Source organism: Malaclemys terrapin, chromosome 2 (genome assembly GCF_027887155.1).
Source record: "Malaclemys terrapin pileata isolate rMalTer1 chromosome 2, rMalTer1.hap1, whole genome shotgun sequence".
Taxonomy (NCBI): Eukaryota; Metazoa; Chordata; order Testudines; family Emydidae; genus Malaclemys; species Malaclemys terrapin.
Genome location: NC_071506.1, coordinates 121736862 through 121764449, shown reverse-complemented (window position 1 = coordinate 121764449; position 27588 = coordinate 121736862). Strand labels below are relative to the sequence as shown.

Here is a 27588-nt window from a genome sequence, read left to right as displayed (position 1 = left end):
ACATACATACATGGAAACGCTTGTTTTAGTTTATTCTTAAGAGCAGTGAAGCTGTATATACAAGAGTGTATAGGTTTTACCAAATATTTATTAAATATCTGTATGGAAACTATTTCAAGCTTCCATTTCTTGACAATTTTAAAGTTGCTTTTGGGTGCCTTTCATATTGACTTCAAAGACAGTTTCAGGAAACTCCTATTTACATATTCCCTTTTGAAGTGTGTATTAAAACTCAGTTTCCAACCTCATAAGACACTTTTGGATCCTGAGCTAACTTGGTTGCAAGGTTAGGAGGGCACAGAATTGGTTTCAGGTGAACAGCTGAGTTAAAAACATAAAATATCCCTTCCTAGTATTGACACACTTCCAGCACAAAGTCCAGACCTGCTGTATTCAAGTTCTATCACAACTGCATATTCTGATACTGCAGTGAAACTTTTCATCCGTATACTCTCTTTATGTTGAGGTGCAGCTGTGCGGTTCAAGCTGAAAGAAGAACCAACGGAAGTCACTTGCAAGCTGCCTTGCTATTTTGTCATATCTCAATCTTAAGATTCTTTGGGGAAGATCATTACTGCATCTCTCCTAGAGATCAGTTTTGACTAGCTTGATTCTTCTTTAATAATTCCCTTTCCTTTTATCCCCTTCCTTAACTTTGAAGGTCTATTGTATGTAGTAGAAACTAAAGAAGAAAACCAGTTCACTCTGGCAGTAGGTTTTTCCCACCATTCCTTACTTTCCTTAATATGTAACATTCCCTTCGTGAAATCATTCTGATATGGATGTATCTCTCCTTTTTGGAGGACTGGGTGATGGATTAATATGTAGGTGAGAAATAACCAGCAGAACCCCTGCCTTTCAACCTTAAGGACATATTGTGAACTGCATCAAGAATGTGTAGGCATGACAATAATTAACATCATAAATTGATGCATTCTTGATTGTTTCAGTAAATGTGTAAATTCACAAGGAGAATGGTAAACTTACTGAAGGGATGGTATTATATTCTATGCTAAGGTGTTAAAATGTACAGATTTATTTTGGCTGCTGACATGGTTAGTAGAATGTAACATTCTATGAAGAGCAGCTATGAATGTAATCAGTATATTACTTACAAAATTAATACAACCCCAATCTTATCAACTCATGCAAAAATAGGCAAAATTGTAGCAAGATAAGGTGTCTAATTAAGTAGAAGTTGGAATGTCACAAGTGCTAGCTAAGGAGAATCCACAGGTGCTTGTGACTTGAACCTCTTGTTTCTTCTGTATTCAGATGTCAAAAATACTTCCTTACTGATGTCGCACCATTGTTCTGTCTCTTAAGTCTCTGTCCACACCTCCTCTTTAAAGGGTTAGGCAGCACATACACACACTGCATAGATTCTGGTTCTATATGTACATCATTAGAAAAGGAGAAGATTATTGAAACCACAGTTAAACTTGAACTCAAATATTGGAAAATATTGCATTGAGGCTCTGGTATCCCCAAGTGGTTTTTGAAGAATTTTCCTATCCTCCTACTTGCATGGTGCATCATGAGCTAGCTTTACATTTTAAAATGGATTTTTCTGGATGTAGGTGTAGCCATTCAACTGGTAATCAAGAGCCATAGGAAGGAGGTAAAACTTAATCAAACCTTTTGCAGTAAAAACTTGAAATATATAACATTCTTGCAGCTCTGGGGAGGAATAGTTTTTTGCTTTTGTAAACTGGGTGTATGGATAGAGCTCCCTGAAGAAATTCAGATTTCTGCTCTTGAAGTTTTTAAACTAAAGTGATTGCATAGTCTGTTCAAGTTCTCTAATGAGTCATAGTTTTGTCAACCTTTTACAAACTTGAGTACTTCTGAAGATTTCAGATACCTTTCTGACTGAGTAATAGGATCATTCTTTTAAAAGCCCATGTGACCAATTTTGTGTCAAAAGCAGTAGATTAAATAAAAACTTCCTAGTAACTTTAGATTTACTTTATTTGAGCTGACCATTTTCAGAAAACACTAACAAATACTTCTGTTACGAATAGCTTTTCCACGTCCGCCTTAATCCATAGTCTGACATATTATACCATCACAACAGTAAAATATTAACATTCTCTACTTTCAAAGTTAGACAAAACAATTATTTTGCAAATGTTTAAGTTCTTGAAACATAAAATTCCAGACTTCCAAGTTATAATTACTCTTACCAGCCTACTGACAAGAATTGAGTCCACATATTGTGAACCAGAATTTTATCCACCTAAAAATAAAAAGTGTGTGTATGTATATTTCATGAAGCCACTTCTCAAGGAAGATTCAGTTACTGCTATTAACAAGGTTCGTCAAGCATTTAAGGCACAAAATGTTATGTAGTAGTGCACTTACTTTACTAATGCATTGATATTCTAACCATATTAGAAAACTAACACATAGTAAGGGGGCTTAATTATTGATAATGTATATCTGAGAATAGGTATCCTCTAAATCATAGGTTCTCAGCGGTTTTCTTTCTGAGGCCCCCCTCAACATGCTATAAAAATTCCATGGCCCACGTGTGCCACAATAACTGTTATTTTTCTGCATATAAAAGCCAGGGTCAGCATTAGGGGGTAGCAAACAGGGCAATTGCCTGGAGCCCACACCACAGGGGGGCCTAATGAAGCTACATTGCTCACTTTGATTCAACCCAGGATCACAGGGCTCAGGGTTCTGGGCTTCAGACCCATGCAGTGGGGCTTCAACTTTCTGCTCTGGGCCCCAGAGAGTTTAATGCTGGCCCTGCTTGGTGGACCCCCTAAAGCCTGCTCACGGGGCCCCAGACCTCTGGTTGAGGACCACTGCTCTAAATAATCCTTTCAGCCTATTGTATCTGCTTTTCCTAAAAAGAAGATATAAAATGGAGGCATAAAATATTTATTGTAGGAAAACACTTACAGTGTAAACAAGTTTAAGATTTTGATGTTTTTCAGACAGATGATATTGACTGGTTGTGTGGCATTTGCTCGACATGTTGGACCAACACGTGTAGAAGCTGAGCTCTTACCACAGTGTTGGGAACAGGTAACTACTGTTGTAAGCATGAAATATTCAGATTTTCTGCAGTTTACTAAGGATTTGTTTTAAACCTGCTTATTATGCAGATTTAAAACAAACAAGGAAGTATTTCTTCACACAATGCACAGTCATCCTGTGGAACTCATTGTCAGGGGATGTTGCGAAGGCCAAAAATATAACAGGGTTCAAAAAAGAATTGGATATGTTCATGGAGGATAGGTCCATCAGTGATTGTTAGCCAAGATGGTCAGGGAAGCAGCCCCATTCTCTGAGTATCCCTAAACCTCTGACTGCTACATGCTGGGACTAGACAAGAGGGGATAGATTACTTAATAATTGCCCTGTTCTGTTCATTCCCTCTGAAGCACCTGGCACTGGTCACTGTTGGAAAACAGAACGCTAGCCTAAATGGGCCATTGTACTCACCCAGTATGGCCCATTTTTATGTTCTGAAAATATTTTTGATGTATGGAGACACTTCCATCTTATTTGATAACATATTTTTGTGCAGCATTGATAGTGCAAGAGCCAAGAAAAAGGAAGCCAGTCAAAGAGAATTGGGGAGGGGGGGTCTAGTCATCTGTAATATACTACAGAAAAATAACTTATTAAAATGCAAATTATGCTTTGTAGAACATGCATTACAGGGAATCGGAACTTGCATTTCAAGTATGTAAATTATCATTTCCAATATATGATTCTCTAAATCCCATACCTTAAATATTAATTGGAAGAATATTTCAATCAATTTTCGTCAATGATGTGTCATCTGATACTCCGAGTGTGTTCATTATAATTAAAAATCTCTAATTTTTAAGAGCCTAACACTCTAGGATTGCAACAGAACAATTTTAGTATTAAAGTAGATATGAAGCTGGGCAAAAAAGCTTTTAATGGGAAGTAATGAGATGTATTGTTCTTCAGGTATGTTGGTGTAGGTCCCACTGTAGGTGCAGATGTGCCTCGTGAACCCAAGCTTTATTTTTTTGAATAGCAGTGTCTGAGGACCGCACATACACCCTGTGATTCCTTGTGCTCCTGCATGAAGGCATAAAAGATGGCATGGCTCAGTTCCCTCTTACCACCATGGCAGGAAGATAGAATCCAGCAAGTGCCTGACCCTCTGACTCTCTTCAGAGACTCATAAACTAGTTCTTTTCCAATCTATTGGATGACAAAAATCTTAGTTTCAGTCTGTTGATTCCGCTGTACATCTTCCTGTACAGCAGCGTGAGGCACTTCGTGCCAGGCACCATCTCCCATGGCAGAATACATGAAACCTCAGGTTTCAAATCCTGTCCATCCTGCAACAGACTGTTCCTAATCAAAGATAGTGACTCTCCTGCCTGAGAGAGAGCAGCATCTTGGACATGTGCTCTATATGTAAGTTCTTCTCTGTCAGGACCTGCGAGTCCAGTGATTCTCTGCTCAAGCTACATCTGTTTGAAAAAGTCCATGCGGGTCACTTTTGGAGTGACAGTTACGACCAGAGCAAAGCCAGATAAACTACCATTGGCTAGCGCTTCCTGGAGCACACATCATGGGGTGGGTTCAGGCAGTGGAAGGGAAGGCCAAGAGGGCACTGGCAGAGTTGACAGACACTGCCTCAGTGTTGACTGTCCGAGTACAGGCTACTCTAGCTCCTATACTAACTGCCTCAAAACGAGCACCTCAGTCGTTAAACTTGGTACCTACACCCGCTCCTAAATGGGACCCCAACTCAGTCAGACCAAGCTAAACGACTCCAAGACCAAAGGGAAATCCCAGAAGGAGAACATGAGATATCACTCCCAACAAGGGCAAAGCCCCAGGCAGTCAGTCAGGGCGAGAGACCCAGCACCAATTCCGGTATTGATTCCCATGACTGAGCTGAGCAAGGACCTGGGATATGCAATAGAGGTGTCTGTATCGTCTCCAGAGATGTTCCTGGTATGCTACCTTTTAAAGAAGGGATACTACTCTTTGCCATTGCTAAGTAATTCCTTGTTTCCAACATCAAGCAAAATCACTCTCCCTTGCCATCAGAGAATGATGCAAAGAAGGGTATCAAGGAGCCCCATTCAGAGTGCCTGTGCAGGAGTGGTACTTGGCTAACCAATCTCACTATGCCAATACACTTATAGTATGCTACATAGATCCCAATGGTCTTATTGGAGACTGTCCACCTATATGTCAGAGCAGATTAGCCTCACCCCATTTCTGGGAAAAGGAAGAGATCACGCACTCTGGTGGCACCACACACCAAAACCAGACATGGATCCAGACCCACTGGAAAAGGAGATGATAGAGGGACAGTGACACCCCTCGTCATCTCCCAACGAATCCTCTTCACTGGATGCAGTAGTAGCACCAGCAGCAACAGAGGACTTCAAAGATTTCCAGGACCTCCTGTCTCAAATTGCGGAGACGCTGGACATTCAGACTACATTCATGCAAGAAAAGTCTCACAAGCTCTTTGGTATCCTGAGCGTGCTGACACAAGCCAGGATCAACAGAACTAACCCATTTATATTGTTACCCTGTCTCTTTCTAGCCATAGGTAGGCACTCTAAAGATCAAGCTATCTCTTCACCAAAAAATAAATTATATATATTTTTTATGTTACCAGCTGACTGGTGTACTTTTCCCAACAAACTTCCATGCCCACTGCACCAGAGTGCAAGCAAGATTCTCCACCAACTTCAGAAATCTGTAAGGTGATAGTGTGGAGTAATCCGCTGACCCTTATCAAACACTAAGCCTTGGACTTAGCTGATTTAGCAGCTATCAGGTTTGAGAGAGAGGTACTACAATCATTGTTTGGCTGATACTGCTGATATTCTTCATTCCCCGGCCCCGTTGGACACTGCTATTCAAAAACATCTGATATTGCATGCCTGAGGCTCATGTGTGCTTATAGTGGGGAATCCCCACTGACAACAGCTTAAAGAACCACAGTTACTGTAGAATAAGTAAACATTCTATTTCTCTTCACCAGATCAATCACAAATATCCAGAGAGACGATTACTAGTGGCAGAGTCCTGTGGAGCTCTAGCACCTTATCTTCCTGTAAGTATTTGTATTTATTGCTAATACTTTGTTCGTTAGAAAGTAAGAGGAAAATATATAGCAGGGGTGGCCAAACAATCTTCAGAAGTTTGAGAGATGGGGCGAGCTTGCCAGGGCTTGCGGCTTCAGTCCCACTTCTGCTGAACCCTGAGACTCTTCTCCCCCCGGAACAGAAGCCCCTAGACCCACCACCCCACTGCAGGGCAGGAGTCCTGACTTCCCCTTCCCCCAGCCTGATAGGCAGAGAATGGAAGGAGGGGGTGCGCCACGAGCCTCACTTTAACTGTAAAAGAGCCGCATGTGGCTCACGAGCCACGGTTTGGCCACCCCTGAACAAGTGGCTTTGACGGTTACCCTATCACTTACCACTTTCATATTCAAAGGGGAAAAATATCTTGAGAGATGATGTGTGCAGATGCATAGATGTTGGTGGTAACATGTATTCTTCTTTGACTATAGAAGTGCTCCATTATAGGTGCTCCACGTCAGGTGTGCTCACACCATTTGCACCTTTAATTGGAAACTTTTGGTGGCAGAGCCCATTTGGCCCATGCCTAAGCCCTATGCTTCCTTGGCCCTGCTCTGAGGCTCTATGGGGCTGCATGGGCAAATCACCCACGTTTCCTTCTCAGCTGCCTTGGCCTGAGAACAGTGTTAGTGTGCCTTACTATCTTTCTTTATTACTTATTTTATTTTAAGAAGTGGTTTAGGGGGAGTTTCTTTTGTTCCCATTCCCCTTTTGGGTGGGACCTTATCCTATCTAGATAACCATTGCCAGGCTCTCTGAGCTCCAAATGGCATGTCTCTTGCTGGGAAGCCGTCTGGGTCAGTGACATGCATTCCCATTGTATTCGCTGTTTGAGAAAGTCCTGTATCCCACAAAAGTGCTCCATTTGCTCCGCTTTTAAAGGCAGGGCAAGGTAGAATCAGTGATAAAATCAAGACTCTTAACAATGGAGCGTTTCCTCCAGCTGGCCTCAGCTCCAGACCAGGAGACACTTCCCTGCCCCCTCGGGCATCAGTCTGAGTGAACACAATGCCCCCTCAACTTCGGTACGTTCACTTAGGTCTACCTGAGGTAAATCCATGAAGACCCATAGAAAGAGGAGCCAAGAACAAAAGAAAACCCACCTTGGTCCTTACAAAGTAAGACTGCCACAGAGACCTCTTGCCCACTCTGGGTACAGCTGAGGAACCAGATGCTGTTGGTACCAACATCCTGTCCGGAGTTTCAGGCTCCTCTGAGAATAAGGGCAACAAGCATGCCTCGGTACCAAAACTTTTGACATCACAGAAGCAGAACACTGCAACAAGAGAAGAATCTAAGCATTCCAGTTCTAAGAGAACAGTGCCCATAACTCCTTCAGTATTGTGTGTATCAAAATTGACCCCCTAAAACTGCATTGGTACCAAGAAGATGCTACACTTCTCATACAGTCTTGGTGCCTCTCTAGGCATCCTCATCTGTACCGACTAATTTGGCTAGAAGGGACTTTCCAGATCAACTTATACGCTCGGTACTGATAGTAGCACAGGGCCCCATTCTCCAAGCCCACCTGGTACCCCAGGAGTTCAAAATCTCTAGAGTTTGTTTCGGAGGAATTGGAGTCTCCCTTGTTAATAGGTTACAAAAGATTGTCAGTAGAATAGGGGAGAATTTTGGACGTGCAAGGCTGCGGCGGCCAGAGAAAGAGGCAACTTTCCCCAGCTGCAGGACTGCGGCTGCTGGGGAGAGATGGCCCTCCTTCCTAGCCCCAGCTTGGGGGCTGCCACGGCGGGAGGGAGAGACCCCGCTTCTCCCCAGTCCCAGATTGGGGGCTGTCACGGCAGAGGAGAGAGAGCACATCCATTTCATTAGTAAGGTAAGACTACTGATATTAAAATGATTTGTGTGCTTTTATTTGTAGAACAAAAAAAATCTATTGTTACTTTTTTATATAGTGCTTTTATCAAAGCGCTTTACGATAGTTAGCGAACGGTACAAACAGAATTTGGAAAGATCATTAAGTGGTCCACCAAGACCCTCAGCAATTTTCAAGTGGTCCGCGAAAAAAGAAGTTTGAGAACCACTGCGCTAGAGCATTGAATCCAACGAGACCTGTAACAGCCAACACTATTGCTTGATCCATCTCTACAGTATTGGTCATGCGAAGGGCATTCTGACTCCAGCTGTCTGGATTCCCAAGGCAGGTCCAAAACACAGTTGAGGATCTTCCCCATTTAATGGGCTAAAGCTGTTCACTGAATCCATTGATGAGTCCTTGCATACTCTTAAAGATTCCAGAGTCACATTAAGATCCCTTCGAATTTACACACCTACAAACAGTGTATCCCAAACAATAGAGATCCTGTCCCACTTCATTCTCAGAATTCCAGAGATGTTTTGAACTGCCCAGGAAGCAATCAAGGTTCCAGAGAAAGAGACCACCTGCTTCCTCTGCAGCTGCTACTAAGCATTTATCATTTAAGCATCAGTTTTGATGTGCTGGTCGTGGGTCCGGAACACCAAAACCAAACTGCATCTACACCATTCTGTGTACCTTCTGCCATTTGGAAACACACTCTTCTATTTTCTGTCCACATGGGAAAGAATAGCATCAGACAAATGGTGCTGGAGGTTGAGTTCAGGGTATGCAGTCCATTTTACCACCCTCTCCATACCTACCCTGACAAATACATTAAAATAACCAAAATTCTCACGGTCTTCAGGACAAAATGCAAAACCCATCTCTATGATTTACTTTCAGTGGGACATAAGCAAATGTTTAAGTGCTTTCCTAAATATAGTCTCTTTTCTGAATCAAGCCCTATATGAATTGATTCTGAAAAAAGAATTCTACCATTAGAGGAGTAGTGATATCAGTCTTACAACTGTAACTTATTTTTTATAAGTGGCTCAGATACCACAATGATCATGGTAGAAATATCAAGAAAGTGTTCTTATTCGGTATAGAGAAGAACTATTCTATCTCAGATGCTACTACATGTTAATTGTTGGCAAATACTTTTTTAATGTTCACCAATGTTTTAGATTAAAAGCTAAGGGTTTTTTAATCTGACATCCAACTGCTTGGCTAAACCATGTTATAGCACAATTTAGATGCTGAACTTTTTTTGTAGCCCAAATTGCTATAATCAGACCAATATGGTAAAGGCTAAGAGTTAACAACATTTAATAAAGTTGTATCGCATTCCAGGATATGATTTATATTATTTCTAGATGTGTCTTCCAAAAAGTCAGCAAGAAGTTATTACATGCTTTCCATGTCTTCACAATATATGATTCTAGTGGGTAGTTAGAGGACTTGGGTCCTATGCTTAGATTCACAGTAGACTTTATAGTGGGACTTGTGGAAGTCGCTGGTGCTCTATCTCTGCAGCATCCTCACCAGTAGAAATGATGATAATACTTAACTTAATCACGAGCGTATTGTGAGAATAAATTTCATTGTTTGGAAGTTACTATATAGGTGCAGAGTATTTACTCAATATACATATTTAACAGATATATCTTTCTCCTTATATTTAGAAAGAGATTCGTAGTTCATTGGTGCTTTCCATGCTGCAACAGATGCTAATGGAAGATAAGGCAGATCTTGTACGAGAAGCTGTGATCAAAAGCCTCGGTATCATCATGGGATACATAGATGATCCAGACAAATACCAACAGGTATCATTCAGGGCTAAAGTCCATATGTATATAATACCTGTTACGATGTGTCCATGCTTCAGACACTTTTGAATATAGTATTTTTCATGTAAATTACTCACAATTTTAGTCACTGTGACCAAAAAAGGAGGAAAAGTTACATTTCCAGCTATCTGTAGTACCTCAGGGATGAGCTTCATATAGGGTACTTTCGTCAACTTGTCCTTCTGTTTTTCACATCAGAGTAGTTACACCTCAGCCCCAATACTTATCTGCATAAACCTGTAGGAACAGTGCCTAAGCATGATATGTTAAGGCTCTAATACAACTTTTTAATCACTTGCAGATATAATCCCCTTTTGTGGCATCATAATTGACCTAGCAAAGTTTCGAAATGAAATACAGAAAATATATAGCACAGCGTGTACAGAAAATATATAGTGTAGTATTTATATTATATAATAGCAGCAGAATATTTTCAGAATAGAATGTTTTCCAGTTGTATTTTTTTAAGCAGGTGTTTAAAGTCTGTTTCTATCCATCTTCTTATGCATATGTCTTTTACCAACTATCTAACTTCACCCCTGTCAATGTCTGGGAATTTAGCTTATACTCACTTTTTTTTTTTTAAAGAGTAAACTGAAGAAGGGAAGAAAATTACTTGTTTGAGGGTCACTGATCTGTATCAGTTTTGTAGGTCATCCATATATTACAGTGCCAAGTACTTTTTATATCAGTTTAATAACTCTAAAATAACAGATAGTAATCTAACCCTTCTAAATGCACATTTCCTCACTGCTTGAGATATAATCTGTTTTGTAATCTTCATTTGGAAAAATATCTACACAACATTCCTAATATGTGCTTTACTGTGTTCTGCCAGGGTTTTGAACTGCTGCTTTCAGCTTTGGGAGATCCCTCAGAACGAGTAGTTAGTGCAACACATCAGGTATTTTTACCCGCCTATGCTGCCTGGACTACAGAACTGGGAAATTTACAGTCGCATCTTATACCTACACTGCTTAATAAGATTGAAAAGTTACTCAGGGTAGGTGTTCAGTTCATACATCTCTAATTAGATTTCTTTCTATGTATCTCTATCTGATATGCACACTTAATTTTCATATCACTTAAAAAAATACCAGTTCCTACAGCGGTTGTGGGGAGAATTCTTCAGATTTTTATGTTGGGATTCCATAGCTTTCGCTCTTAAGAAAAGATAATTGGATTATGTTTCAGGCCTTGCAGTCAACATGCCTAAATTTAATGGAAATGGTAGGAAACAAACATTTAAATGGACTGAAGTAATCAAAATCGATAGTACTAAAGTAAAATGAAAACATTATCAAGAAATAAATAGCAAGATAGAAAGGCCTCGTTCTTATCTCAAAAGTGCAGATCATGTATTTTAGAATTCTCAACTAATGGGTGGGCTTGTGATTTCATGTCCAGCACCTGTAAGAAAGTTCCATTCTTGAACTATTAATCTAGATCCTTCAGAATATAAGAATGATCATAGAACCTAACCACTTTCAGAACTAAATACAAAACATATTTATTTTTGTCTCCGGTTTTTTCGAACACATAAAGAAGTAGACGCGTGTGTGCACACGCGCGCACACACACACACATTGTGAAGTAATTAATCTTGCTCTTGCAGGTATGGAAGGAGTGTACAAGGAGTGTTTCTGTTGAACTTTCTTGAGAGAGACTGAAATTCTGTGGTGATAGGGAATAGAGAATTGCCATTATCTAATTGACATTTAATTGACATTAAACCAACAAAAAATATGAAAACCCTTAAAAGACCTTATACTTATCTTTCAGGAAGGAGAGCATGGGCTGGATGAACATAAGCTACACATGTATCTTTCTGCTTTGCAGTCCTTGATTCCTTCACTGTTTTCACTGGTACTACAGAATGCACCTTTCACAAGCAAAGCTAAGCTCCAGGGTGAAGTGCCACCGATAGAAGGTATCTAATTCATTAAATACTATGAAAACTTTCTCTAGAATCCAAGCAAAGGTTAAACTGATAAATCTAATATCAATCAATATTAAATACACAGAAAAAAAGCTAGAAACTCTAGAGGGTCAGGTGAAACTATTTTACTTGAAATATATGTCTGTAGGGTTTTTATGTAGACATAAACTGTGGAAATTATAATGTAAACTTTGTAGCTTTATATAACCTCGCTATATGTTTAGCATTGTGATTTTAGGTTTCCAAACCCAGGAACCTTTTTTTAATCTCCAACTTTTTCATGTGGTGTCACTGCAAATCTATTTTAGTAGTACATCTCTGGAGTTGTCTGAATTTCCCTTAATGTAATCAAGCCAATTGAGAGACTTATTTGCTCCCAGTACTAGCTTGTGAAGCTTTGTCATGGCCTTTTTCTCTTTGTGCCCCTCTCTCTCTTTGGTGAAACTACATCTTTTTTTTTTTTTTTTCCCATTTTACTTTAGAGTTCAGATCTAGTAACAGCAGTAAGCTAGTATGTTCAAAGAAACAGGAAAATCTTAATGAACTACAGAGAGTGTCAATAAAAAGAGAGTCCAAAAGGGTAGCCATTTGTCTAATAACAAAATATTTCAGGGAGATTGTAATGGGGGGTAGGAGGCGCTTGCTGTTGAGCTGTACAGTTTAGCGCTAAGCCAGCCCTGATTACAAGATGGCGTCTCATGTCAGTTAGGTGATTCTAACTTAAAAGGCAGCAGGAAGCTGCAGGGAACGGGTGTGGTTGAGAGTATCAGACTGCTAGAGGCCTGGAGGATGCTCAAGAAGCAGAAGCCTGAGAATCTATAGCTGGCTTGAAGAAGCAGCTGTAGGGAGCAAGATGGGCTTCTGCAGAGATAATGAACTATGACCCAGATAAGGAGCAGAGGGCTGGGAATCCCCCACCCCCAACTATGGGGAGTGAGACATTGGACTGGGGTTGGGAAGTGTTCCTGTAGACTGGGTAGAGTTTGTTTGAGGATCCCTGTGAAGCACAAAATGGGGTGGGGCACTGCAAAGGCACCCCAATCACAAGTGGGGGATCAGGAGATAGTATGCACCCACCGTGCTCTACAGATGATTTTTCAGCTGCTAGTTTCATTATATGGTTTTCCTTTGCTTATCCCAAATTAATACTTTTTTCCCCTCTCTCCTGTGTAAACCAATTACATAGTGTAATCAGACGCTGTCTGCATTTCATGCCTGTTTAAAGTAGGCAATTTTTAAACATAAAAGGTTTAGCAAGCAACCATAAAATACTTCTTGCATGGGCTTCCTGATGATCGCTCTGAAGAATAGCACACTTCCAATAGCCAGTAATACATAGGGAAATACATCTTAACCGCTTTTAAATCTTCTTTTGTTTCTTTTAGTCAGGAGGTACAATAACATGAGTGGTAAATTTTTCACACTGAAATAGTAGTAGAGGATAATAGTGCAGGACCTTGTCCACCTATTGCATACCTACACAATGTCTAGACAGACACTGAATAGACTGGACTGTAGATACACTGTAATCAGCCCTCTGAGGCTGTAAAATATTTTTATATTATATTAATCTTTTTAGGCTTTACTGGCAATACTGGCTCTATAGGAAGCTTGGGGATGCTGTACATAATGCTTGGATTATTACCCTACACCAACAGTAATGTGCCGTGTGTACTTGCAAAGTACTGTGTGAATATTTTAGATATTAAAAATTCTAAGTTAACTGAAATATGTACATTAACATATAACTGTTAAACTTTCTTACTGCCATCAAAAAGAACAGGAGTACTTGTGGCACCTTAGAGACTAACAAATTTATTAGAGCATAAGCTTTCGTGGACTACAGCCCACTTCTTCGGATGCATAGTGACTCAGATGAACACTTACCCCAAGTCACTCCTGTCTATGCCTAGAATACTATAAAGTTTCAGAATTTAGCTAGAGTGACCATTTCTCCTTGCATAAAGGGAAAATTAGAGACACAAGGTAGGTGAACTCGAAAGCTTGTCTTTCTCACCAATAGAAGTTAGGAGATCCAATGGTCCAATAAGAGATAATACCTCATCCACCTTCTCTCTAATATCCTGGGACCAACATGGTTACAACAACACTGCATACATAAAGTAAAAATCTCATGTATGCAATTTCCATTGACCTAGTAACTTCTGATGGAATCACAAGTGTGTTCTTTTTGAGTGAATTCAGGAATAGGGGATATCATGTCCTTGTAGTTGAACTTTTTTGCAAGGTAGAGTTATATACATGTTTGAGGATTTGAGAGGATTAAAAACAAAATTAGGTTAATATAATCCATAACCATTAGGTTAAAGATATTGTCTTAGGTTCATAGGCGTACCTCCAGAATTCTCTTTAGCCTTCTTTTTATGTTTTGTAAATTGATGAATTTTAGCATCAGAAGAAGTTTAGTGATCAAAAACATAGAATTCCCTTCAGATTAATATGGAAAGAAGGGAATAGTCTTGTGATATAAAGCATAGTACAGGGAATCAGGAGACCCAATTTTCTATTCCTTGCTCCTCCACAGACTTGCTATGAGATCTTTGGAGAATTTTTTAGTCTCTCTACTTCCTACCTCTCTACCTTTGTTTCCCCATCTGTAAAATCCCCACCTACCTTTAAGACTTAGACTTGACCTATTTATTTCTATAAAGCACTTAAATAGCCTTAGATTGAACATGCTGTAGAAATTCAAATGAATAATTACTATTTTTAATTATTGACACCACGTCAAGGTTATCTTTTTCTTTTTTTAACACGTGGTTTTGTCTTATGCTGTTACAGTGACTAGATTCCCTCGGCCTGTCTCACCTCTTCAGGATGTGGCTACTATCATTGGAAGCCGTGAACAGCTAGCTGTGCTGCTGCAGCTTTATGATTACCAACTGGAACTTGAGGGTACCACAGGCTGGGAGACTTTGCTATGGGTTGTCAATCAGCTGTGAGTGTACCTGTTTTTCCTGCACTCCTAATACAAAACTTTAATGCCTTCTAAACAGTTATTAGTAAAAAGTTCAGGTTCTTTTCATTATCTTAATATTTAACTGTCATTTTTGTTTACTTTGCATACCTAAAAACTCTAGAATTCCATTCTTTCTGATTCATGCTGGAAAAAAATATATCCTTTAATGTGTTCATAGATTAATAGTATTTGTACCAAAAAGTTATGATTTCCTCTTTGTGCTGATCTAGAAATACATCATTATGTAAGTAGGTGAGGATTCTTGCATTTTAAGACACTTGCAGAATATGGTATTCCACAATAAAAGGGGGTATTTTGAAACTCAAATGCCAAACCCTCCTGGGGGATAGTATTCCACTATCCCAAACAAAGGGAATTATAGCAGGGATTGCCTCAACTGTTAATGTTATTATATTGCTGGGATTAGAATTGGCAATGATCAGGAAGGTCAGTGATATACAAAGTGCAGTCAGTTTGTAGGGTGAAGTGAAATCACAGAGAAGGAAACGTGCAGAGTAATTTTTAATGTGCTGCCACTTCCTCTTTTAGGTTACCACAGCTTATAGAAATAGTTGGCAAAATCAACGTTGCCTCAACTGCCTGTGTCCATGAATTCTCCAGGTTTTTCTGGCGGCTTTGCAGGACATTTGGGAAAATTTTCACAAACACTAAGGTAATAGAATTCTTCTGTATCTAGCTTAGATGAATTAAATATAGAAATACTTAATATACAGAATCATATTTACATGATGTGCATACAGGAGAGATGAGTTATAATATTTCATTCCAGAGTCAAAAATCATTGACACGTTTTAACTTGCCAGTCTTAAACCTGCTCTTGGCCACATTCTGTTTTTTTTTTTTTTTTTTTTTTTTTTCCTCTCATCTTGGATTCCTTTTGTGTCTCTCACCTTTCATAATGTCTCTTTATTCATACTACAGGCAGGGATTCTGTTCCCAGACTGCCATCCTACCCAACTTGAAATGGGGAGGAGCCCATTGACACACTACTTACCCTTCCTTGGTGGACACATTGGGCTGGAGACTCTGGCCTAATTTCAATGAAATATGCCATCAGTTTTCCTTTAGTGTATGTAGTACGTTATACAGTACATTTTGTGTGCCAAATCTTATTCACATATATCTGCATGTTCTCCATTCATTCATATTTGATTGTTGATTTAAACTTAAGTATTCTCCTTGTTCAACAAGTTTAAGAATGCAAGGCAAGGTCTATTCAACAAAGGAATAATATTTTAAAGGATTATAATTACTCAGTAAAATTTTAGAGATGTGTGAAGATCAGCTGAAAAAATAATGGTCCATTTTGAAAATATTTTACAGTGAATGTTTGCACTGAATTTATTTCTATCTTTTAAAGGAGTATTTACAAAGACTGACACAAGTATTTTGGAACCGTACGAAGAGTCTCCATAGAGAAGGCTAATTCCAGGTTCTAGTCTAAAGTCACTTTTGGACATGAGCCCTAAACTTATAAAGCCTTTTGGCGTAAATTGTCATCACAGGCTGGGGGACAAAATTTTGGGGAAGTTTCAGGGAAATCCGCCAATATACTTGTGTTGGGTTGTAAAACTTAGTAAATCCTTTCTCTCCCCTCCGCTCCGCCATGGCTTTTGCAGTAAGTATAATTTTAGTGGTACTGTGCAGATCAAATAGAGCCTGGTCCTGCACATTGATGAATGCCTTATGCCTTCAAAGTCAATGATGGATGGTGTTTACCCCCTCATTTAATATCAGGTGCTCAGTATAAGGCTTGGTTTCATGAGATTACACTTCCCTTGAATTTTGATAAAACTTGGGGAAACTTTCAAATATTCTGTCAGTGTCTCCAATATTTTCGTTTCTCTTGTCTTTACCTCTTTTATAAATAAACTGAAACTTGTTACAGATTTGCTTAAATTGGGTACCCATCTATTCTGTAGGTAAAACCGCAATTCCAAGAAATCTTAAGACTGTCTGAAGAAAACATTGGTGAGTAGCAGCACATTCATTTTTATTAGCATGAATAAAAATCAACCTCAGCCTGAACTGAGGAAAAATTGTAAATTACTTGTCTCTGGAATCGGTCTATGAAAGTGATTAGCATTTTAAAAAAAAAAAGTCTGTAATCAGAAGTTAGTTTGAAAGTAAAATTCATTTTAAATTGACATGGCTGCCTTAATTATGTTTTTAAAAGTAAAATAAATATTTGTATAATACTGTCTATTTTAATTGAAAAGCCAAAGGAAACTGATTGCTCAGTGCTTTTGATAATCAGATCACTTAGGTGACTAAATAAGAATTTAAGGATAACACTGCTCTACAGCCAAAATGCTTCTGAAATAAATGTAGTCAAAATTTATTAATTCTGGGTCACTGAGAATAAAAATGATGCTTAAAATTGTTAATTGGCTCTAGTTTTCTAGATAGGCTATTGGGTCAGTATATACGACCCTTGACTTGGGAATGGCAGAGGATAAGTAAGTTATAAAGGGAAGGGATCTCAATGTAAACCAGAAATGACTAAAATACATCTTTGACTGGATCTATGAATAAATCTATGATTGGGTTTGGACAGTACTTGCTTTTTAGGCAAAAGAATGAATGATGCAATCTGAAGCTGGTATTGCATCATACATGATATGAATTGCATCATGTTATTCCTAGAAGTCATGGATGATGCAATCATAACAAAGCTTACATCACTCTGCTGAACAAATTGCCCTATATCAGCTCTAGAAATCATACAGTGTCGTGCTCTCTTATTTGTCAGTGTTTGATTTTGCAAAGGAACACATTTCTGTTTAGCCAAAGTGAGCAGAGATGCCTCGTACTTGTGTGAACAGTGCAGATAACTTCTGCTATGTTTGTGGTGAAGTGACTTTTGCATCACAAAAACGCAGTATAACCACTATGGTTAAGAAAGCCTATTACCTTTATTTTGGCTGCAAAATTGGAGATCAGGACAAGAGATGGGCCCCACACACATGCCGCAACACTTGTGCAACAAATCTTTGCCAGTGGTTGAACAGGAAAAGGAAATCTATGCCTTTTGCAGTGCCAATGATTTGGAGAGCCAACAGATCATACCAGCAATTGTTACTTCTGCATGGTGCCTCCAGTTGGGAAAGGTGTGTCAAAGAAGAAAAAGTGGACTGTGCATTATCCAAACATTCCGTCAGCTATGCGCCCAGTACCCCACAGAGAAGGACTGCCGGTTCCTGATGCACCAGAATCATTCTCACTTGAGTCAGACGAGGAAGAGGATGTAACTTCTGGTCCTGAACCATCAATGTCACAGGACCCACATTTTCTCCCATCCTCCTCCTCTGAACCACACGTCATAACACAAGGTGAACTGAATGACCTTGTCAGGGATTTGGAACTACTCAAGAGTAAGGCAGAACTGTTGGGCTCCAGACTACAGCAGTGGAATCTCCTGGCAGGTGATGTTAGGGTTTCCATGTTCCGTGACCATCAAAAGGATCTTGTCCCATTCTTCTTCATGGAAGGTGATCTTGTAGCCTGCAACAACATCAATGGTGTGATGGCAGCCCTCAACATCGTTCACGATCCAGATGAGTGGAGACTGTTCATTGATTCATCGAAGACGAGTCTTAAAGCTGTTTTACTGCATAATGGCAATGTTTTGCCATCAATTCCAGTTGGTCATGCAGTCCATATGAAGGAAACCTATGACAACATGAAACAACTTTTGAGGTGCATAAACTATGACCAACATCAGTGGCAGCTTTGTGGCGATTTGAAGGTTGTTGCTCTCTTGCTTGGTCTGCAGACTGGATACACAAAGTACTGCTGTTTTCTCTGCGAATGGGATAGTCGTGCAAGAGATTCCCACTACATCAAGAAAGATTGGCTACTCCGACAGTCATTGGAGCCTGGGAGGAAAAGTGTTCAGCATCCACCACTTGTTGAATCAAGGAAGATTTTTTTACCACCCTTACACATCAAGCTGGATCTGATGAAGAACTTTGTCAAGGCCATTGACACAACACAAGCAGCTTTCAAGTACCTCCATGGAAAATTTCCAAGGTTAAGTGAAGCTAAGATAAAGGAAGGTGTCTTTGTTGGTCCTCAGATTCGTGAACTTCTTCGAGATGATGCATTTGACCATGCACTGCGTGGCAAGGAAAAGACGGCATGGAAAGCCTTCCAGTTAGTGGCAATAAATTTTCTCGGAAACAACAAGGCAGACAACTACAGGTTGTTGGTGGAAAACCTCCTCAAGGCATACAAAAGCCTTGGTTGCAACATGTCACTAAAGATATATTTTTTGCACTCTCATCTAGATTTTTTTTTTCCACCGAACTGCGGAGCAGTGAGCGATAAGCATGGCGAGCGATTTCACCAGGACATTGCAACAATGGAGAAACGCTATCAGGGCAAATGGAGCCCATCAATGCTTGCAGATGATTGCTGGACAGTGACAAGAGATGCTCCATTTAATGAATACAAGAGACAAGCCAAGAAGCGCCGAGTAGACACTGAATAGGACTAAACTATGTACAGAATAGTTTTTTGTCTTTTGTTTCATAATAAATTTTATTTATATAACCCTTTTGCTGATTTTTAAAGTGTTGCATAAACAGGACAGGTGAAATATTATCATGTAAAGCAACCATAAACACATGAAAAGACCTAGGTTTACAATTTATGATTAAAACTCTACTATCTACACAATATACATAGACATAAAGTGTAAAAACTTAAATATCTTAGAAACAGTAGCCAATCAGTTGTTTTAATTGTCATATTTGAATTCAGCACATCAAAATACATAATAAATAGCACATTTTATCTCTGAAGCAGACGACTTCTCAAAAATTGTAGACCAGTGTAATTTTAGGCACCCATTTTTTAACATCTTGGCCTGAGTCTGTAGCTGGAAGTGTCTAATGTATTTTGACCTGTTTGAACATTCTTTTGCACCTTAAAATAAATTGTTAATGCTGCTACTGAGCTACATGCCAAAACTTCCCACAGTTACTAACACCAGTTCAGCTGCACCACTCGTGGTAACATTGAGTTACCTAGTGTAGATGGCTCATGGACTCTAGCAGCTGTTTTCAGCACCATTTTGATTAGATGTGCCTTATTTAATTGGTCCATTGTTGAAAATGCCTGCTGGACCAGAGAGCCATCTACGCTAAGGCTAAACTGGCATGAGCAACGGGAAGAATTTTCAATAAATTCCCTAATGCAGGAATTGTTTACAGAAGCAACTGTATCTCTCCATTGCTTTTCTTGTCAAGCCTAGAATGTTGCTTAAACATAAATCTCAAATGTAGTCCTCTTTGTACGCTGTCAATGTTGAACATGTAAACTTAATGAATCACTCTTAAAGGTGAACATGCTGTAATATTGCCCAAAAGTAATTAATTGCAAGATAAGAAATTCTGTTTTAAATTTTTCTGATACATTATATCAATGACTTTTAGATTCCACAGCAGGGAATGGGGTACTAACAAAAGCCACAGTTCCCATCTATGCAACAGGTGTCCTTACATGCTATATTCAGGTAAGTGATTTTTTTTTTAATTTAGTATTAAAATTAGAACTCACTCTTCAGCCCTTTGAATAAATTACTGTATGTAAATTAAACTTCAGACTGTAAAAGAGGATTGGCAGATTACCATGATAAATATCTTAGAGGATTTCTGATATGAACAGCAAAAGCCTGGTAATTTGTAGTAGCATCTGAATAAAGATTGATTTATAATTGGGTAACCGTGATATTTTTGTTTGGTGTTGGTAAATGAAGAAGAAATTGTGATTTCTTACAGCTTTTCTTCAGCTGCTTTATGATGTAAAAAAGAATTGAAAGTTTTTTTTCAAAATAAGGATTTTTTTTTTTTAACCTTGGAAATTTGGTTTTTTTCTATCCTTGAAAACTTTAGGTTACTGTGGCCATATCTGCACATGGGAAATTTGCCCAAAATAAATTCCAGTCTGTGTTATAGCAGTTTCAGATGAAAGGATGTTAGCATTGATTGAGAGCTCTAGCATACACAAGACTCCCAAACAGACTTTGTATACAGTCCTTCAGTCAATTTTGAGATCTGGTCCAGTCAAAATAGTTGTAAAAACAAGTCCAGTTGAGGGAGGTTTTTTCCCATACTCAAGGTCCCACCAGTACAAATATTAAGTCAGCTTAAACCAATGGCTAAAGTTGTAGATAGGGGGATTGTACATTTTACTAGTGTAGAACCGGCTTGGATGTCTCGGTTTATGACCAATACCATGGGAGGAAGTAAAATTTGAATGAGATGTGACTTTTTTCTTCAGATAAACTAGAATTTTTCTAGGTATTTTGTTGACCTCTATGTAACTAAAATCTTTGAGCAGAAAGCTCTCTTGTTAAGGATTACATCCCTTCATTCTAAGGGCTAAGAACTCTCCTAATACATATGTGGGTCATCCATAAAATGTACTCTAGCAAAATTGCGAGGACCATATTTGATGCTCTTAAGGTTGAAATCAGGTACAGAAATTCTTGAGAGAGAGAACCCTTCCAGTTTTATACATAATAAGGAAACCAAAGAGGGCACATTTTCTTATCCTGTACAGATAACCTTTAAAGACCACAATAGGGGTTTTTCTAAGTTTTATGAATTGGCAACTCAGTGAATGAGATCTGCTCCAACACAATCCTTGATTTATCATGACTTGTGCATTTTTCCCATTATTGTGGGACTATTTTCTATTTATTGATTATTGGATGACTTGGTCTCTCATTTTTCACTGAGTTCTCCCATATTAAGAAAAAATAGTTAATTCCAAATGTAAAATCTTTACAGCATATGACAATGTCCTTTTCCAGTGTTAAGGTGAATAAAGTGACTCTTGGACATCAGAACATGGGATCACAAGGCAAAAGTACATTTATTAGGAGGATGCTTAACTTTAATGTTATGTAGCACCATCTTTAATCTAATCTAAACAGGTTTACTGTCTGTCAAGTTTAAATGCAAAAATGTCAGCAAACTGATTCAAATTAGCTGATTTTTATTATCCAAGTACTTCAGAGAATTATTTAGTTGGGTTAGTGTGGTATGTTGCTGCTGGTAAAAATCTGGGCAGTTCCAAATATTTAAGGAAGCCATAGTCTTCAGAAACATTGTATAGGTGGAGCTAGTAACACCATCTATTATTAAAGTTGCCCAACATTTCCCATTATAAGACTCTGTTTTCAGTTGCTTATAACTGCCAACTTTTAACTATTTGGGCTTATGTTTCTCATTTTGAATGTCTGCCTCAAACTTTTTTTCTTTTAAATATCACCCAAAACAATTCAGACATTTCCAAGAATGAAAATAGGGGAAAAGACATTGTTTTGCCCATGTGGAAAAAAAAAGTCTGACATTCTATTTGAAAAGCTCTAGCACCCCTGGCTTTGAAGCAAGGACTTGAAATTTGGCAGTGAGGTAGCCTTTGTCAAGGATGTGCCTTTTGCCCTTCCTGTGAAAATTTGGCGGGTATAATCCTTTGAAACATCTCAGTTTGCACATGCTTAGTAGTAGCTTCTTTGCTTCTAGTGGTGGCAGGCAACTCTTTTAAACCAAACTCTTCACAGGCGGCCACTAATTTTGTTTCTCAGTTTCTGGGTGGCTGTCTTGAGACTGGGGGAAGGGCTCTGATTTGCAGAAGAACTGAGCACTGACTGCTGCAACTGAAGTCAGTGGAAGCTCTGCTTTGAATATATGAAGTACTATATAATGCTAAGTATGCTGAAAAATCAGGTCCTAGGTGTTTCAGTTGGGCACCAAAATTAGTGGCAACTTTTGACTTGAATTTCTATTCATTAGCTCTCCACAAGGGTATTGGGAAGACATGTTTATGAAACACTCAGGTACTATAGGGATGAGTGCCATAGAAAAGTCCATGAGCAAATTAATAATTCTGTCTTCAGAGCAAGGTTTAAATAATGTACAGTAAATAAGGCTTGGGGCCATATATAGCCTAGTGAGAAGACAATGAAATATTGAATAGCTTCTCATTAATTGAACAACATCCATTCTGTGCACTGCATGAGACAGGGTTGCTGTGGCAAAAATATAGTCTCTGACACACTATACCAGAATGCATATGGGGGCTAAATTAAGCAAGCTTTATTCTGGTCTTTCCACTTTTCAGAGCTTGATTTTTCAACCTCACTAGTGTGTGTGTGTGTGTGTGTGTGTGTGTGTGTGTGTGTGTGTAATAATGAAATTGTACACTGAGTGGTACAAGTTTATTGCCAGACAGTCAGACATCCCTGATGTTTAGTTAGAGCACTTACAACTGCTTAACCCAGAGCATATTAATTTTGCTTTTTTAATTAAAAGGCAATTTAAGAATACCTCAAGTCTTAGTAGAAACTATTTTAAATTAAAAATGAATCTATGGTCTACAAAATTAGAAAAACTTTGTACGTGGAAGATGTGAAACATTTTAGATTTTATTGAACAGATTTCAGATTGACTCTTCCTTTAATGTTTTTTAAAAAGTGGTGTAAAGAAAGCCATTTAACATTTTGACATGCCTCTCTAGTTCCCCACTTCCCAATTAAAAAAAGGTTACTATTTTGCAATCCTCATTTTACATCTTAATTTAGAATTTATTCCATTGGAAATATATAGTCGTGTATTGCATAACCAAAAACAATAAGTCTTCAGTTTTTGTTCAGCTTAGAATTCTCAAAGACACTTCATAAAATTAAAAGTTAATGTTAATGTTGGTTAGGAGTATGGGTAGCTATAATTAGTATCCACCAAGCAATTTAAATGAAATTTAGGGCAAACGCAATTGACAAATATGTCAGATTATGAAATGCAAACCATCCAGTCAGAAGGTAGGGCAATGGCAACTGTCCAAGCCCTAGAAAGAGGGCACTCTTAATTCGCCCTTCATATTGTTTATCTGAACTCTCCAAACCTCTTATATTCTACCCACTGCTATTTAAGGCATGCTTTTGTCATGTCCTTAATATGCTAAATGGTCCATAATAGTATTGACCAATCCTGGAACAACATACACGTGTATATGCGTGCACCAGCACACAGTCTGAAGGAAAAACATTCATTACATATACATACTTTTAAAGGGATAAGGGTACATGGACAATAAGAAATATTTCAGAAACTATGAAAAATACTTTGATAGTGTTCTTTAAACTGTTTAATTGGGTTTGTTTTGTTAAAATAGTATTGGTTTTATCTTGGATATGAATATTAGGTTGTATAATGAAATATTTAAAGGTTAGACATTACAGTTAAAATTATTTTCCTTTATCCATTCTGTGATTCCCTTGCCTTTAAACTTACTTAAATCTTTAAGTCATAGCATAACTTATAAAAACTAAAATTAATGTTGCATACTTTCTTTTAGGAAGAAGACCGCAAACTGTTAGTTGGATTCTTAGAAGATGTAATGACTATGCTTTCACTATCACATGCTCCTCTTGATAGCCTGAAGGCTTCTTTTGTGGAACTGGGGTAAAGTACATAACATGGAATTAATTTTAAATGGTTTAATATTTACAAAATTTTTCATAATGTACTTTCACCTATAAGTATAATTGCAACAAAAGGTCAGGTGAATTATGCATATAAATCAGCTTTACTTGATTAAGTTAAAAAGTGGTAAATCCAGTATCCACTGTAAATTTAAGCCAGAATGTATTCTATATTTGAACATTGCAATAAATGTTTTGTTTGCGCCTTATGTAGCTTGAAAGCTTGTCTGCCTCACCGACGGAAGTTGGTCCAATAAGATATTACGTCGCCCACTTTCTCTCTCTCGTAAATTTTTTGGCACTGTAAATCATTCAGAACAAAAAGTGGCTTTCCTGACATCTGTTTTCAAAGGATCAATTGCATGATGCAGCCCATTTCCCCACCACCATCAGTAAAGCTGATTTTAAAAAAGACTTGCACAAATGAATGTTTTTGAAGTTGAAGTGTTTTAAAGAGTGCACATTTCTGCATGCCATTGAGGACTGCCTTTGTAGTTTGTAATCATGCCAACTCTACACACGGTGTTAGCTTGACTTTTGTTTTCTTTTAGTGCAAACCCAGCATACCATGAACTGCTGTTAACTGTACTGTGGTATGGAGTTGTCCATACTTCAGCTCTTGTTCGATGCACAGCTGCTAGAATGTTCGAGGTAAGTGAGTATCAAAACTCTGTTACACTGCCATTTCAGGCTTCATGTATTTAAAATATATATATTCATCTAAGTATCTGAAAATGTATGTATTGTTCTACATATAAAAATGTCTCTGAATAGGTTGTGTACTGTGTGATGGAGCAGCAAGTTATTGTGTTGTACAGTTTTGGTTCTGCATCTGTTGCATATTCAAGTTAATTAAACAATATTGATGCTTTATCAACTGCTCGCAAGACATTTTTATAGTAATTTGTGTATTCATCTTTGTTCTGCTACTGACTTCAATGTTACATTTGATCTTTGCATGCTGAAAGTATTGATTGGATATGAGAAATCATTTCAGTACTGAACTCTGTGTTCAAACCAGTTTTATATACCTTGTCAAATTAGGAAATGTGCTTGCATAAGTCTGTATGTAAGCTTTGCATGCGCATCTTGAACTTGTTGATCCATTTGTTCTTTTTGCACCTTGAACACACTTATTTCATTGATGGCATAATTCACAGATTAACTGTATTCATAACCTTATTCCTATACTCTAATGCTTCAGAATTGTATTGCAAGCCAATTTCTGTCCTTGCCTGCTATTGAGAGAAAAGAATATGCATAGTCAATAGTATTCATAATACATTGCTTTATAGTTTTATATTTGTCACATGAAGATATAGAGTAACTCTTGTGAGCTCTCCCCATCTCTGTTTTCATACTGTGCAAATTTATAGACATTCTATAGAACCTCTAAGTTTGCCTGAATTTGTTTACTATCTCCTTAGCCATCAAATCTAAAAATATCAGAAGTAGAGAAATACAGTAGGATGTCCCAATATCTCTTTCCTCGGTTGCTGAAAGTACAAGGACTTTCGTGCTTTGCACACCTGAAAAGTGTATTTATCTCTTTTATAATCGCACTCATTCCTTATGCATGAGACTCTGGTACTTTACTTTGTGTCATTGCAGTATATGGGGCTCTCTACATGAGTGCAGGGATCTGCACACTTGGATCCAGGTGCAGGATCAGAGCCTAAATCTGCTCTGAGTAGCAAAGAATTAATTAAATCATGGGCATGTTTTAATATAAATAGCTCATCACCAGCCAATATAATGCTTCTATTAATACTTTTCCCCCCACTAACCCCTTTAGTAAAAGGCAAGTAGTATATGAAATATTTTTCTTTGGGGTCATATTTTGTCCTCAGTTATACCCCTGCAATCCCTGCTATTCCATTTAGTGTAAATGTATTGTACTGAGTGGGGTGGCATCTACAGCACCTAGAACAATGGGCTGACAACTGTGGTAGGGACCCACCCTCTGTGTTGTTGTAATAAAGATGTTTTAGAACTCAACAGGATCCTAAGCCAGCAAACAGGCCTAAAGGTGAAGCAGCAAGCAGTGTGGTTCTGGCACTGGATTGGGGGTCAAAAGACCTGCCTATGCAACCTTAATTAAGTCACTTGATCAGTTCGTGCCTCAGTTTCCCCCTCTGTAAAATGGTGATACAGATAGTCTCAAATGTTTTAAAACCATTCTGCTTGTCTTACCTTTTGGAATATTGGACCCTCACTTCTCTTCGCTTGCTGGAGGCCCTTGGCAATGTCTTTGAAGGACCTCAGTCGTAATGGCTGTGGTCTGAACTGTAATGTTTCTTCCCATCCCCAAATGAGGGGCAAAATAAGTGATTTTTGAACAGTCTATATCAGGAGTCGGCAATGTTCGGCACGCAGCTCGCCAGGGTAAGCACTCTGGCGGGCCGGGCCAGTTTTATTTACCTGCTGACGCAGCAGGTTCGGCTGATCGCAGCCCCCACTGGCAGCAGCACATTGCTCACCCGCGCAGCTTCTCGCCGCCCCCATTGGCCCGGGACGGCAAACCGCGGCCAGTGGGGGCCGCAATCGGCCGAACCTGCCGCGTCAGCAGGTAAATAAAACTGGTGAGCCGCGTGCTGAACGTTGCCGACCCCTGGTCTATATTGTCTGACAGTAAAACAAATTATAGTAGGGGGGAAAACTTTCTCCTGAATTGCTGGGCATATGCTGTTGCAGACATTTCCCTTAAACATTAAAAAAAAAAAATCCGTTTTTTAAATTCTATCACCATTTCCTAAATGTCAATAGAATGGAAGTAGACATTGCATTCTCACATAAACATTTGGAGTGAGATCTTCATCCTTGCTCTGATATGTTTACTCTGTGTAGGAGGGCTGGAGTGGGGTAAATGGATCCTCAAAGCCCTGATTCTGGCCACTGAAAGATTCCCTTGGCACAGGCACTGTGAAAAACAGTAAGGTGCCTTCTGAAGAACCTGTCTCAAGCCTTGGTTTGCCGGAAGGAGAGCAGCTTTACAGGGGCCAAACACTACATACAGCACTGCTGAGGTTCTGAGCAGTGCTGTGTTCCACGGGGCAGCCCTGGAAGGCTGCTGTAAGTTGGACATGCCTCTAGGATTGCCCAAGTTACATCGAGGGCCCCAACAGCAGTCGAGGATTGGGAGGGTACAAAGCTGACCTAAAGCCACCTTAGCATCCATCCCACTCTCCTTGGACTGAGAGTTCTGTGTTGCACCTCTGTAGGCTTAGTATGTGTAGACAGCTACAATAGGGTTACCATATTTTGAGTGTCCAAAAAGAGGACACTCCACAGGGCCCCAGCCCCGCCCCTTCCCCAAAGTCTCCACCCCCTCCCCTGCTTCCTGCGAACATTTGATTCACGGGAAGCCTGAAGCAGGCAG

The 27588-nt window shown here is 39.0% G+C and overlaps 1 protein-coding gene across 4 annotated transcripts in view; it reads left to right on the top strand.

The window, feature by feature from the left end:
- RELCH (RAB11 binding and LisH domain, coiled-coil and HEAT repeat containing) overlaps positions 1-27588 on the top strand; it is a 112895-nt gene that overhangs the window by 54118 nt on the left and 31189 nt on the right. For all 4 annotated transcript variants that reach the window (XM_054020081.1, XM_054020080.1, XM_054020084.1 and 1 more), the window contains 11 exons: positions 2949-3039; positions 6011-6082; positions 9612-9752; positions 10615-10779; positions 11559-11706; positions 14518-14674; positions 15245-15368; positions 16639-16687; positions 20155-20234; positions 24083-24189; positions 24761-24860. In XM_054020081.1, the coding sequence (XP_053876056.1) occupies positions 2949-3039; positions 6011-6082; positions 9612-9752; positions 10615-10779; positions 11559-11706; positions 14518-14674; positions 15245-15368; positions 16639-16687; positions 20155-20234; positions 24083-24189; positions 24761-24860 (1234 nt within the window). The remainder of the gene's footprint in view (positions 1-2948; positions 3040-6010; positions 6083-9611; positions 9753-10614; positions 10780-11558; positions 11707-14517; positions 14675-15244; positions 15369-16638; positions 16688-20154; positions 20235-24082; positions 24190-24760; positions 24861-27588) is intronic.